The 15,259-nt window shown below is 35.8% G+C and overlaps 1 protein-coding gene across 5 annotated transcripts in view; it reads right to left on the bottom strand.

Annotated features, from left to right (window-relative positions):
- Window positions 1-511: 511 nt before the first annotated feature.
- Window positions 512-15,259, bottom strand: part of cpsf6 (cleavage and polyadenylation specific factor 6) — a 31,987-nt gene continuing 17,239 nt past the window's right edge. For 4 of the 5 annotated variants that reach the window (XM_055650712.1, XM_055650715.1, XM_055650714.1 and 1 more), the window contains 2 exons: window positions 13,180-13,380; window positions 512-1,981 (listed from right to left, as the gene is read on the bottom strand). In XM_055650712.1, coding sequence (XP_055506687.1) covers window positions 13,185-13,380 — 196 coding nt within the window. In that variant the 3' untranslated portion in view covers window positions 512-1,981; window positions 13,180-13,184. Of the gene's footprint in view, window positions 2,023-13,179; window positions 13,381-15,259 lie in introns of all 5 variants that reach the window. The other variant, XM_055650713.1, reaches the window with a different exon arrangement.

Below are 15,259 nucleotides of genomic sequence, written 5' to 3'. Positions count from 1 at the left end.
CCCAAAAAACAGTTACCCTAGCCTGAAAGGAAACACACCTGGTATTGGAAAGTAAACCTTACTCAAGGGACTGTTCTAGGAAAAACCATCCTAAACTATTCACTACAGTGAGGAATCATTAAAAGAGATTCTGAAAGGTAATAATTAAATATAGTATAACTGGATTTTTCTACCACATGCCCTTGCAAACATCGCACTGTCAAAACAGCGAGGGAGCAAATCTAAATGTAAACCGGGCTATTGGGAGACCATTAAGGAAAACAAACTGCTGTAAAGAAACCATCAATACCGCTAGTTATTGGCCCAAAGGAGGTAAACAATCTGTGGGATAGGAGAAAATATTCTGCTTATATTTCCTATAAAGCTAAAATTATAAAGCGCATTATGTTCCGTAGAGGAGGAGAAATTCTCAAAAGGAATGAGCCAAGTCCCAAGCCTCAGTTGAGGTCTTTAGAACTCAAAAAGGGCCTCAAATTGAAAGTCAAATAGTATTAACTGTCGTAAACAGTCACCCATCGAATTGTGTTTTTAATGCATCACTTTAAAAACTCATGACATACCATCTTTCAACGGACATGTACTTCAACCGATCACACCTCGGCACCAAATCTTTCTTCAAACAGCTTAAACATTTTTGCATTTGGCCAAATAGTTGCCTTTCATATATTTGTCATTTGAATTTTCAGTGCAAAAAATACCACTAATATACAGACAGTCAAAGCTGTTAGTTATCCTTGCTTTGTTCTGAATATGTACAAGAACATTAAAACCATCAAGAATCAATCTACACATACTGCCCTTGTGACCAAGTATTTGGATACCATTTTAGCTGATTTTCTGAGACCAGAACTATAGAAAAATACTGAACATATACTGCATCTTCTACCAAAAGTGAGAAATCTATTCACAAAATGGAAAATGCAGCATGTAGAAATGTGAAGTTTTTAAAATTCAAACTCAAGACCAAATGAAAACAAGTACAGTTTTCAATTTACATTACAAGAAAAAAGATCCTGGGCTTCTATTTGCTAACTGTATTGAGATCGTCTTTTATCTGTTCAATTAGTCTAAAAATCTTAAGTATTTGGCAGGCCCAAATAAATAGTGTGCATTAAATTACAACAAAACCTCTCCTCAAATGAGGTAATAGAGGCATATAAAAATGTAAATCAGGACAAGTCCTTCTGCTAAAATTAAATTTTCACTCCAAATACTATGTTTGACATACAAAACAGAAATGTTCTTCTACAAAAAGGTAGCGTTTGTCAGATTATATTGCTGAGATTTTTATGCCCAGTGTGAAGAGAACTTATGTTAAAATATTCTGAATCAACCACATCTGGATGTCTTTTAAAACATTAAGATGCTTCTATATTAAATTGATAATGGGATTTTAACTAAAGGGCGAAATGTAAGGGAAAATTATACACTTTTGAATTTATCAAGTTAATATATCACAACATACAGCCAAAATGATTTAACATTAAGAAACAGAATGAGAACTTGCATAATTTACACAACCATAGGATCCATTTAACAGTTTATTACAACACTAATAGTACATCTATTTTGATAAACTGAAACTGAGCTGCTTACAGTCATTATTTGAACATTAACATTTTTGTAACAATTTTGAAAACAAGATGAAAGAACTATAAAAACAGTAAAGCTAACGACTTTTAATTGTTTACACGTCATGTAGTCTAACGCTTAGAATACGAAGAGTTGCCAAAGCTTTTAGTAACTTTTAAGTCACACAGGTTGTGTCCAAATAAAATGGTTAATCAAGCAACATAAAAAAAATATTGAGCAATCAGTTACCATTACAGTGGATTTGCTTTATTCGTTACTGTTGCTCCATTTAACCACGTAGCCTGAGAATTCCTGTTCAACCATGAAATTCCAAAGATGGATAAAGGGCAGTCTTTTCCGTGAAGAGCTTTGTTGTTTCTTTTATCTGGAGACGTTTCTCTTCAGACAGCTGTAATGTGTCAAAATTCATGATGTAGATTTTGTTCTTCCCTGACAATGATTGTACATATTTTTACACCATACAATATGTACCTCAGTAAATCATGCACATGTATTAATATTGGTAACTTGAACAGCAACTTTCATTAAACTTTAAATGATGCACACCAATTACATTCTTTCAGCATTGTTGGAGACTTCAGATTCTGTTTACATGTTTCCAAAAAGCTGACTATGCATTTTCAAGACCAATATTACACATCAGTAAATTTAACAGAGGTATTCATTTTAAAATCACAATTAAAAATGTCAATTAAAACCAACAGTTTTCAATTATCATTGACTCACTTGAAAACATTTCAAAAACGTATAGAGCCCGAATGTGACTTTTCACCCACTAACTGTGTATATAGTATCAGCTTGTCAAATAGGATTGAGATTTATTTGTCTAAAACGTATTATTTCTAAATTGTTAGTGAGGTAACAGCCACATGTTTATGTGTAAGAGATACACTTGACTAACGTACGCAAGATATTCTGCTGGTTATATAATCCTTGCTGTGAAGGCATGTACCCACATATGGCTTTTAAGAATAAGTTAGTGGGTAAAGAAATCAGAAGATACCCAACTATATCCGAAGGGAGAAAACTTCATAGGACAATTCTGCCTTAGGTCAAAAGGTCACAAGTGGGCTCATTTACTTCAGAATACCACCTTTCTAATAAGAATATTTCAAGACAAGAACTGATAAATGGTTGGTGTCAAATGGTCAATACGCTTAAACTAAGAGACAAGGATAGAGTTTGGGTATAATAGCCAGACACACAAACATTGATTGCTCAAAACCAAAAAAACTTAATTTAAATTATTTTCAGCTGGAAAGGCAGCTATAAAACAATTTAACATTTTGCAACAGGCAAATTCCTACATTAACTGTAGTCATGGTTTCCCAAAATCATTTACAACCACTGCTAAATAAATTAACCATTTGTCAGCTATAAATTCAGTTTAATAGCAGGAAAAGTAAAAATATACAGTTGTTTCACTCTTGGAACCCAAGATAGACACAAAAAGCTGGAGCAACTCAGTGGGTCAGGCAGCATCTCTGGAGAAAAGGAAACAAGCCTTTCCCCTGACTCTCAGTCCGAAGAAGGGTTTCAAACCGAAACGTCACCTATTCCTTTTCTCCAGAGATGCTGTCTGACCCGCTGAGTTACTCCAGCTCTTTGTGTTTATCTTCAGTTTAAACCAACATCTGCAGTTCCATCCTTCACGCATGGAACCCAACTGCTGAACGGATCTAAAGTGCAAAAAATTTTTTGTTTTGCCTTATGTTGTCCAGAAACTTTACATAAAATATGTCAGAGCATGTCTTTTAATAAAATGCTGAGCTGGCCTCAAGCAGCAGCAATTTTAATGCTATATTCCAGGCTGTTTATACCTCAAATTAGCATTAAAACATTAAATGATACAGAAAATGAAAACATTTGACCATACAAATAATTTATCAAGAGTACCTCCAGTTTTGCAAGAATCTAAAAATGTTGCAATGCCACATCTACCAACACTAGGTTTTCAGTATTCACCTGACGTACACTATAAAAAGTTATAATTGAATGCACATGATAATCTCCATGAGATAATATTTCCCCTAGTCTGCATGACAATCCTTCACACATGCAACACACCAAACATCCCCCAACAAAATTGTTTAAATTGCTCCAACATGGATTGATTTTGAAAAGTGTATTACAGTTACACTACAGAATTTAAGATTACATAATTCAAATTAAAACATTAGTTAAGACGCATCCAGTAACTAATGCTGTAGTTAGAATTTGACAGCAATTGTATTTATTGGAATCACAATTACTTCAAATGCAGTAAATGAACTGTGAATCATGACATCAAGGCAAATGTTCATTAATTGCCGATGCCCTATCTTAAAGTACAAACTCGAAAACAATTCCTGCATTAAATTACACATTAACAATCAAATTAAATTATATTGTTCTTGCTAACACCAAGAGTATAACACATTTAAAACTGATACCAATTTCAATATTAACATGCCAGATTCAAATTAAAGGAATAATCCTAAACTAAAACATGAATGTCAGCATTGTTGATTCAAGACTTTCAAATATCCTCTCAATAACTACTTGAAGTTAAGCACCCATACAAAATAGAAAACAATATTTTTTGCCAAGATTCACAAAATGATCAAAGTTTTTTATGTAAAATTCCACTTTTTTTTAGTCTTATCCTATGATAGTTTGATCTTTGCAGTCATCTTGTTTCTTTATTTTTGGTTCAAATTTCTTCAGCTGTATGTAAAATAAACTTGCTCTCATGGACTACTAACTCCGATGACAATAAGAATAAGTAACGACCTGAATCAATGTCATCAACCCCATAAAAGAAACATCTACCCAATGTAGAATCAGTTAATTATTCCAAAAGTAAATTGTCTGATCTTCAATATTTAACCCTCCACGTAAAAATGTAATGTTTAAATGACATTGAATGCGTGTTATTTACTCTGCAAGTCAGTAGTAATGAAATATTGTACTCCGCAAGTTAGCAATAATGAAAAAAAAAAAAAAATCCTTGTTAGCTTCCCGGACCAGGTTAAGCTAAAATGTAGGTGGTCTAAAATATAAATATTGGATACAATTGTAATTGCGCTAAGCCAACATTAAAGGCCTATGTATCGAGCAAATGCCTTTGGAATTTTAAAAGGCATTTTAAATTGAGATGAGAAATAATTTCTTCCCAAAGGATTGTATGCATCTTTGAACTTCCTTGCCCCAGGTATATTCCTCCATTACAATCAAAGCCAAGATAAAGATTTAAAAGTATGAGATTCAACGCTAAAAGAGCACATAAACAGCCCCTTCGGCCCCACTTATCCATGCTGACTAAGATGCCCCATCTAGGCTCGCTCCATTTAGCCCATATCAATCCAAACTGTTCCTGTCCATGTACATGTCCAAGTGTCTTTTAAATGCTGTGAGAGCATCTATCTCAACAACCTCCTCCAGTAGATCATTCCAAAAGATGTCCCTCTGGTTCCCATTAATTTTTTCTCCTCTCACTTTAAACCAATGCCTTCTAGTTCTCGATTCCCCTACCCTGGAAAAAGATTATGCATTCACCCTATCTCTTCCCTTCATGATTTTTACTATTCTTGAATAGTCATAGCTACATCCACGTAAATCTTCACTGTACCCTTTCTGCCTTAGTGACATCCTTCCTACAGCAAGGTAACCAAAATGGAACAATACTCCAGGGGAGCATCTAAGAAATTGGAAGAGGAAAGTTGCTCAGCCATGTTCTTATTGATTGGGAGAATGGAATGGCTCACGGTCCTTTTTCTTAGTCTTTTGACAGTATTTAGGGTATGTTCACGCTTTAAACATTTCTCAAATATGGTTTACAGCAATACGATCTGTTCAAAGGGTATGCAAGTTATACAATTTGCAAGTGATTTCTCTGATCAAAATATGCCCGGGAAGCTAGCAGTTGGTTATTTAGGTCATGCACAGCATAAAAGTCATAGAACTTAAATTTCAAATTTGCAGAAGTAACTTTAATATAGTTAGTTTATCCATTGAGTCAATCTACCATGTCGTATTATGCAGAAAATCTATCCATACAAAAAAAAAGATAGCATGTGAAGTTTAAATAAATTCTAGTTAAATAATGGGGCAAAATCTTCATTTAGTGACAAAAACTGAATTCTGGAAGAACAATGGGCCAAGAATATCTGTGGAGATAAAGGGTGCAAGGTATCAACTGCTCAACCTGCTGAGCTCTTCTAAAGTTTTGTTTTGTTTCAGATCCCAGCATATGTAGTCCCTTGGGTCTCCAGTTCAGACGAGAACTCTTGGTTCATTACAGTGTAGAAATTAGCCTGTTCCTGACTTCTGAGCTCGCACATTGCAACACAAGATTGCAGCGAGCGGGTTAAATGCAGGTCCTGCTGTCCACAGCAGACCTGTTTTGCATCTGGTTTAGGTCACCAATGGCTAGTACATGTAACATAACCCAATCATTTGGTTGAGGTTACAGGCCTTAAAAGTACTTCCCCCTCTCCATTTTAAAAATGTTTCTTTTATTTCTAACATTAAGTATATTTTTTACAAAGTAATTTAAATCCACAAATGTTCAAACTGTTTCTGATCAGATATTTAAAAGTCTGAAGGGTCTCGACCCGAAACATCACCTATTCCTTCGCTCCCATGGCTGCTGCCTCACCTGCAGCGTTTCTCCAGCGTTTTTGTCTACCTTTAAAAGCAACTTAGACCTTTGAGAACAATAAAACGATTACAGGTCAAAGGGTAGTCCAGGGGCATGGCTCAAGATCTGTTGCCCCAGGCCAAGGCAACTCTTGCTGCAAGTGTAGCTTCAGGAAAATGCTGGCTGCGAGCAGAATTTTTTCACAATCTCGCTGCACATTCAACACCAGTTTACAAATACTTCAGAAATTCCTCAAATTAACCATTATGAAATGTTGTGAAAACTAAATCTGTTAATCCTGCAGCTGTGAAATAGGACAATCTTGTTTAATCAAGGTAAACACACCTGAAGTAGCTTATCCAATGTGCACAACATGAATCGATCATTACACTCAAGAGCAATTTGCACACATTTATGTGCTCAATATTTCAACGCCACATGCATAGTGCACGAGGAACTCAACAGGAAAGGTAACATCTGTGGCGGGAACAGACAAGCATGACCTTTCTTCAGACTGATTGGAATAGTGGGGAGAAAGCTGGGCAAAAAGAAAGAGGGCAGGACAAAGCCTGGCAAGTGATAGGTGGGTACAGAAGAGGGGGAGTGATTGACAGATGGGTGCAATTCTTGACAAAGGCTGGAGGCGAGATGGAGACATAAAGGTGTCAGATAAGGAGAGAAGATGAGTGAAACATTAAAATGGAGAGAGGGATATTGGTGGAAGGGGAGATGATAAATGGGAAACATGGAACAAGGGAGACGAGCATGGGAAAGAACAGGGTGACTGGGGATTTGGGAGAAGTGTCAGAGTAGTGGGGTGGGAGATGTGATAGGGAGGTTATTACTTGAAATTGAAAAATTCAATGTTCATACCTTTAGGTTGTAAGCATCCCAAGTGGAATATGAGGTGCTGTGCCTCCAGTTTGCATGTTTCATCTCAAAGTTTTAACCCTTGCCTTGACTATTGCCAGCTACCATGATCTGCTTAAAAGAACACCACCATCGACAGCAAGTGCTCAAAATGGAATTTAAGACAAATGTTTATTCCACTTTCCTTTTGAGATGGTGCTCGGAGCTTAGATGTTCCAAATTGTCCTGATCAACTTTTATTTCACTCATCTCATTCCTCAATTTAGGTGTCTATAAAGTCTAGCTGGTAATTATGTAACCCATCTCCAATAGCATTTTAGCAGCCAAACAGGCAGAAAAGCAAATTAACGGCAAAACAGATCAGAAAATAAATGAATGAATCAAGCAATCTGTAGACCTTTTGAACATTAGCAAAATTCTAGTTATTTGACATGTTAAATACTAAAGTACGGTATATATATTTTAAGTCCATTTCTATCGTATCGTATTTATCCTGACTTTGAAATAATTTAAACAGCCAATGCCCAATTTCTTGACAAGTGGCAATGATTGCCAACAGATTTGAAGGAATTCCATGCGATGATGTGGGCTTAATTATGTAATAGGGCAAACATTAAATGTCACAATCTCACAGAACAGTTTTTATTTATACCACCCTTATTTTAATCCATGCTGGAGCAATCAACCTTTGGGAGATGGTGATAATGCAACATGCTGAAAGTAAACTTCCATTAAATGAATAAACCAATGTGTCAATCTACATCCAACAATTTTTATTAAGTGCACAATATTGAAATATGGAAAATCCATGACCTGGGATCTTAAAATGGGAAATAAGGTCTCATGATGATTGTATGCGTGCCAATCAAAATAAAAAATAAATAAAAATTAAACTATTGATTCCAACAATGAAAATAATAATCAGATGACCAGCATTTACAATGCAATCTATCATGAGCAGACCATTAAAGACAGTTCTAAAATTCTTCAGATAGACATATACAACGATTCAATCACTTACAACTATGACTGCGTTCTAGGCTATTAGTATTTTTGGAGCTGTTGCAAGACATTTAAAGCTTTGATTGCAATTATAAAGAAACAAGCATATATCTTTGTTCAACAGAATACAGCTGATTGCAAACAGCTTTCGTCCTCATTCTAAGCAAATTTTCCAGTGAAACAAGGTTGGGGACAAGTACAGATTCAATTGATTCAGCCAGTTTAAAAAAAAAATTAAAAGCAAAAAATCCAACTATGATCACAAAACAATGCAATTAATTTCTATTCCACCATAAATTGCATTCAACCCAACCAAATTAAGATTCAAGGATTATCAGAACATTTGTAATCCACAGATAAAATTAGGAAGCAACCAAAAAGGCCAAGAACATTAGGATATTGATATTTAAAAAATGACAAAAGGGACGATTACTGAATTTAACTTATGACCACATTCAAAATATTACAAAGCAATTTTTCATGCCCATTTGACAGGTCATTTTAAGCGAGACTATACAGGCAACAGTAAAGCAGCTTACAATGTTTACAGAAATCACATTTTTTTAAACAATATTTTGCACAAATCTCTGGCTTTCAAATCAGTGTGGATAATTTTTTGATGCAAATTGCATGTCTTATTTTGTATTCAAAACAACCATTGGTATCCCATTTATTTTTTATGACATGCCTAAATCGTTGATAAAGATGAAATAGAAATTTTCTGCAACTTTGTGAAAATGGCACACTACAAAACGGATACAAAAATCCTCAGCAAACTAGACAGGTTTTCGAATTTTGTTCAAAAAAAGGCATTTGATACAAGCATATCACGAAAGGTACAAATTGGGATGAGCCCAAAGTGTATAGATTTAGACATTGAAATCCCTGGATAGATGAAATGAATTACCAGATTTTCTAAATTAAAGGAATCAGGTATTTTTTTGAAACTTAGATCAGTGAAGATTAAATGAGATTTAGCCAACTAAAGGAAAGCCATGTTTTCATGGCAGGACAACAGCAACTGTGATTGGAAGTCCAAAAGGGATGCAAAAGAAGGAGGTGCAGTGTAAGATAGAGAAAATTATGACTTCAGTCAAGATCCAGCTTAGGAGCTCATAACATAATAGAAAATCAGGACAGGTCATGATTTATACATTTCACACTATGATGACTGTGTGGGTAAATACACAGTATTCAACCTTTGTTCAGAGCACCAAAGTTCAAGTTATACATAACTACAGATACTTGAATTTAAGCACCATGAAAAGTTAGATCTTTTGTGAAGAAAAATAAATGCAACAAATATAAAAAAAAACTCTTAATACCTAACCGGTCCTCCAGAATCCCAATAAGCTACTTATTACATGGCAAGGAGCAACTTTTGTAAAACTGAAATGGGGTTAAATAGTACCATTGTATTTACAACAAAAAGTTAAAATTTCTGAATTGTTATACTCAATTACCTCATGAATTAATGAATTCAGGTAACCGCACATTTATGAAAATATAGTATCACCCATTTTTTACTGACTTGACACTTCATGCTGCTTTCGCAATTCTTTATGGCCCCAAATATGTGATACAGCAACTTTTTTAATCCCTTCTAAAGTAGGTGCCACAATGCAATTACATGACTTGTGTTGCAGGTAATTTACAGGCCAGCCACAGTGAATGTAGGAAATATCAAGCAGCTAAAACTACCACGTGCAGTTTTTCACGTTTTTTTAAATATAAACCATGAATTGTAAATAAGAAATGAACAAAAAATGGATATTGTTGCTTGCATATGTAAAATGCTTGGTTTCTGGTATTTTAGCTTTAACGCAGCAAAACATTGGTGCACAATTCATATTCAATATTATTTTCATTACAGTCATTCTTAACTGAAGTAGCAGCATTGTCACGCAGGAAAAGTTCCTTAACAAGCATTCAACCAGGCTTGGTGTACACAAGTATTAGATAGAAACAATTAATTGTTACCATATTACAGAAAAAATGAAAATTATTTGTAAACTGGTATCTATCCTGCAAGAGAGACGAATCTTCTACGGGGCTAAAATTGAAACGGGTGAATAACTGGCCGGCAGACTTAAGGAACAATAGGCAGCAAATTAACAGCCAAATGTGACAATATGAAAAGACACTGTAGATTTCATTGTTCTCATTTCCCTTCACTGTGGGTATAATATAAACCTTTAAATCTCATGCAACCAAGCCAAGTAAGCAGAAGCAATCAAATCCAGAACTCAATTTCCTGAAATGTCCTGCACCAGAACCTTTAAAATAAACTAATGTAAGTGATACCATTCAATTTTGATATAAACTATTATTGACAGTACGTTAATACTCAAGAGTATTGAATAATCAGGTACTATGAATTTAGTAAAATGGAATACCTTAAAGTGAAAAGAACCCACAAACTTGAATGACTATGAATGTAACTCTAATAAGGAAAATATATTTTTTGCCTTCACGATGTTAATTGCACTCTGCAGAGTACAAAAGATAATTACAACTTAGAACATAGAACATTACAACAAAATTTCATAAAAGATTGATTAATGTGACTGGTGTATAAGTGAAGTAACAATAATTTACATATGAGCAATACATACAAGCAGTCTTCACCAAGGTGCCTTTTTAAAGATTATGCCAGAAAAAAAATCCAAGCGGGGGTTGTGATTATGGTATGATCAGTAATACTACACTCACCAACTTCAACAGAAAAAAGGTTTGATCAACTCTGCACCATGCATAGACAATTCATAAAATTACACCTCTATATGCAGCGTTGTGTTAAGTGAGAGTCTAGTATCTGATAAAATCAGCATTATCAATAATCTTAACACAGAATCACTTCAGAAGTTCTAACAAGAGAGTTAAGAGTGTCAAGAGTTTTGTCATATGCCCCAAAACAGAACTATGAATTTCTTACTTGCAAATTCTTATTGGCAGAAATACTGCTGCCTAAATTTGCAAAATCTCTCCAAAAAGGGTACGTTAGTTACACTTCAATTTCCAATAGGACTAGCAAAATAGTACCAATAGGACTAGCAAAAACAGTTAGGTAGCCCAAGATTGCGTTTAGTTTTCCTTTAAATCTTTTAGCTAACTCCCAATAAAGTTACCCACTCCCCCAAAAAAACTGGAGGTATTCCACAAATGCATCAATCAGTTTACCTGTAGGATAAATTTGTACATCATCCTGTATCCATCCTGTTATAATACTCGAGAATAAGGTTTAATTTGAATGCTATTGACAAAAACAGTAAACTTGGAAAGTTGCAGACTGCAAAACAGCATTAAACAAAAAAGTGTCCTGTTAGCCAATATTTTGAATGCAAGACAATTTTTCAAAAATAACAAAACTCCTAAATGCATCATTTCTCAGGCATTAATGTGTGCCACAAAGATGAACAAGGAATTTGCCACAAAGCTCCTGGAAATGCTATTGACTGGTTGCTCGCAGGATAACTAGATCTCATTTTCTTTTCCCATCCATGTGTATTTCAGACCACAAGCTTCAAAAATGGTTGCCCTAGAGTTTATCAATGGACCATTATACATACTGTCCGTAGATCTAGTTAGAATACCAAACAATACAGCATAGGAACAGAGCTTCAGCCCACAATGTCCAAGTCCAAACATAATGCCAAGATATACCAATCTCATCTGCCTCAAAATGAACGATGCCCCTCCATATCCATGTGTATATCTAAAAGCCTCTTAAATGTCACTATCATATCTGCCTCATTACCACCTCTGGCAGCAAGTTTCAGGCACCCGTCACTCTGTGAAAACAAAAATTTGATCTGCACATCTATAAACTTTGCCCCTCACACCCTAACAGCTTCCCCCATGAGTTTTAGACACCTCCACCATGAGAAAGGGGTTCTGCCTGGTCTTTATCTATGCTTCATAACTTTATATATTTCTATCAGGTGTCGCCTCAATCGCTGGTGTTCTAGACAAAACAATCCATGTATCTCCAACCTCTCCTTGTAACTAATACTCCCTAAAACAGGCAGTATGCTGGTAAACCTCTTCTGCACACTCTCCAAAGCTTCTACATCTTTCTGGTAATGGGACGACCAGAAGTGCACGCAATAAATCAAATGTGGCTGAGCTTAAAAAACCTTATTCCCGAGGTGAACGTATAAAAATCCATAAATCAAACCTGAAGTTTTTATTTGGGGAAAGAACTCAAATTGTAAAAATTCAGAGATCACAATTGCAGAAAAAATTAAAATTCAACTCAAATGATTTTAAAATACGCAGATCAACTCATCATACTTTACACCATAAAGCTAGACTTCAGTCCATAAAATTACTTCTACCCGATGCATTCCTGCAATTTAATTAATTTGATCTGCAGGGTTTGCTTTAGAAATTTAAGGAATGAGGGAGGTCAGAGTGTCAGTTGCAGCTAGCATGGAGGCCAGATTCCCCAGGAACAGTTTAAGATGATCTGGACCAGAGCACAAGAGACCTAATACTGCAGAAACATGCAACATTGTAATTAATGTAGGACCATCTTTAGAAATCCCATGGAACATGGTTTTCTGATTGCAATTGTTCCCCGCTAGGAGTGAGGCCAATGAACGTTAGCAGTACTACATTTATGTGCAGCAATTTGTGCATAACCCACCTCTATTTGTTGGAAATGGCACTGGAGACAAAATGAAAGGCAGTAAGAATGTAAAAGTAAATAATGCAATTATTTAGATTTATACATCAATCACCATGTTGCCCAATCTGTTGTGTCATTTGAAATTCTGAAAGAATACAGGTTGCAATGTATAACACAAAATTAAGCTACAACAGGAATAGAATGTGTGAATCAGTACACAAAAGATATATTTTTTTAAAGAACGCAATACTGACCTATAAAAGTATAAACATAATTAGTAATCAGAATATAAGACAACCCATAGCTTCAAAAATACTTACCAAAATTCCGTGCTAAACAGCTCGTGACTTTAGACAGGTTTTTATTTGAAAACCACTGTATAAAAATTACTTCATATATCTGTTTTAGAAAAAGGTAGAGAAATAAAAATTACTTTGCCCAATTACAAATGAAACCAACCCACCTTTTTTAACGATGACGATACTCCCGTTCTCTGTCCCGCTCTCTGTCTCTGTCTCTATCTCGATCACGATGCCTTTCCCGCTCCCTGCTTCGTTCACGGTAATAGTCATCATGCCGATCACGACTTCGCGAGCGTTCTTTGTGGCGTCTGCTTTTCTCTCTTGATCTGCTGTGGTCCCTCTCTCGTGATCGCTCTCGTTTTCTAAAAGACATTTATATACTCTTTAATGGCAACGGTTTCAACAAATTCTACAATATCTAGTGCCAAAAACTGTGTACTCACCCCTTGTGCATTTCCCACAGATGCACTTATCTTTTGATGCAATGTGGGATAGATTAAGTTAAAAGCCTTGCTGCTGCAACCATCCTGCAAAGCAGAGCAAGGCCCAGACCTCTGCTAGTGGATTTTGAAAGCCCACCCCAAATAGCCTTTTGATGACACACTGCTGTCAAAGTCTTTTGAACTATATTTAAATGTTAATGAAAAATATTTATTTAACTTAAAATGTTTTGTTGACAGTAATGGTGCTGCTGTCTGTAATACAGGTTCGACATAAGTACTGGTTTACTGACACTGCAGAACTTTAAGACTCCCTCATCTCCAATGTTATTGAGTGTTCAAAATATGGCTTCTAGCCTACATTTTATTAATACAATTTCATAAAAACTCAGCATAGATATCTTCAGACTTTTCCTCCTTCACCCATTACACCAAGCAATTAATTATCCTCAATTGCTCTCTCCAAACATAATCCCACCCACCATCCCTTGGATCATGTCACAGCACTACCCACAATCATTTTCTCCTGGTTGCTCGAACTATACTTCCATTCCTAAACTACGTATCCTGGCCTTGGGCAAAAACTCATAAATTCACTTGCCTCCATCTTTGATGACCCCATCACCATTAAAACCATCGATCTTTCCCTCTCATCCTGGCCACTCACCCCTACTGAATTTAAGCAACACTGCCTCAAATGGATCCAACAGACAACTGGCTTTGTTGGTAGGAATGAACTGCTGGTTTAAATCGAAGGGAGACACAAAATGCTGGAGTAACTCAGCGGGTCAGGCAGCATCTCTGGAGAAAAGGAATGGGTGATGTTTCGGGTCGTTGCCACATGTGGATAAACCATAAAGCTCCATTGGACTCTGCTTATATTAGATTATCCAACATTAACAATGCAAAATCAACCTACTTTATCCTGCAGCATCATTATTCCCTCATCCATCCAATCGCATTCGCACCACAGACTGCTTGGTCAGACTAAAATCACCTGACTGGCTAACACTTAACCCTTCCTTCTGTAAACCACAAGAACAAATTTCGGAAATTCCCTCGCCCAAAAAATATTATTTTTTACCAAGTTTCTTTCATTTTCTGGGCTCATCTAGATCAAAAGACCAATTGATTGACTCTACTCCATTTAAACTGTTCAACCTTCTTTGCTGGTCCTCTTGGTACATTAAGATTGCTAATATTTGCCTATCATCAAATCCTGCTTACCTTTGTTAAAACCATGGTACAAATGCAAGTAGTTCTTGTTGAAATTCAGTCATATTTTTCAGGATTAAGAATTTCTCGGTTACTTTTTAGTTTAAGCAAAGAACAATGATAAATTCCCATTCTAAAATAAAACATACCGCATTGACAAAACTCTAAGAGCACACAAAATAGCCGTAGGCCATACGGAAAGCCTGCTCTGGCAAACAAAAACATTACGGCTGATAGGTGATTACCACTTTTTCACCAGATTCCTCTCTAATGCCTAGAGTCTGAACATGTTTTTCAGCCGTTAACATTACTGAACCAACCAACCATCCAAGGTAAAAATTCTGCAATCTCAGTATTCCAACCTGAAATAATTAACATTTGCTTAGTGCTAATTGGCTTTACCCTTATCCAGTGTCTAAGCCCCTAGATCAACATCGCAGCTAGAGACAACAGCCTCTTTCTATGCTGGAAAACTCTACTGACCGCATGGGATACAGATAAAGTATGCGAGCTAATGCAACTGGTCTAACTAAAGTTATTGCAAATACAGAAGAGAGTAAACAATTTCAATAAGACCTCACGACCA

This window comes from Leucoraja erinacea, chromosome 19, assembly GCF_028641065.1.
Source record: "Leucoraja erinacea ecotype New England chromosome 19, Leri_hhj_1, whole genome shotgun sequence".
In the NCBI taxonomy this organism is placed as follows: domain Eukaryota; kingdom Metazoa; phylum Chordata; class Chondrichthyes; order Rajiformes; family Rajidae; genus Leucoraja; species Leucoraja erinaceus.
The sequence above is the reverse complement of the archived record's forward strand: the minus strand, read 5'-3'. Positions and strand labels throughout refer to the sequence as shown.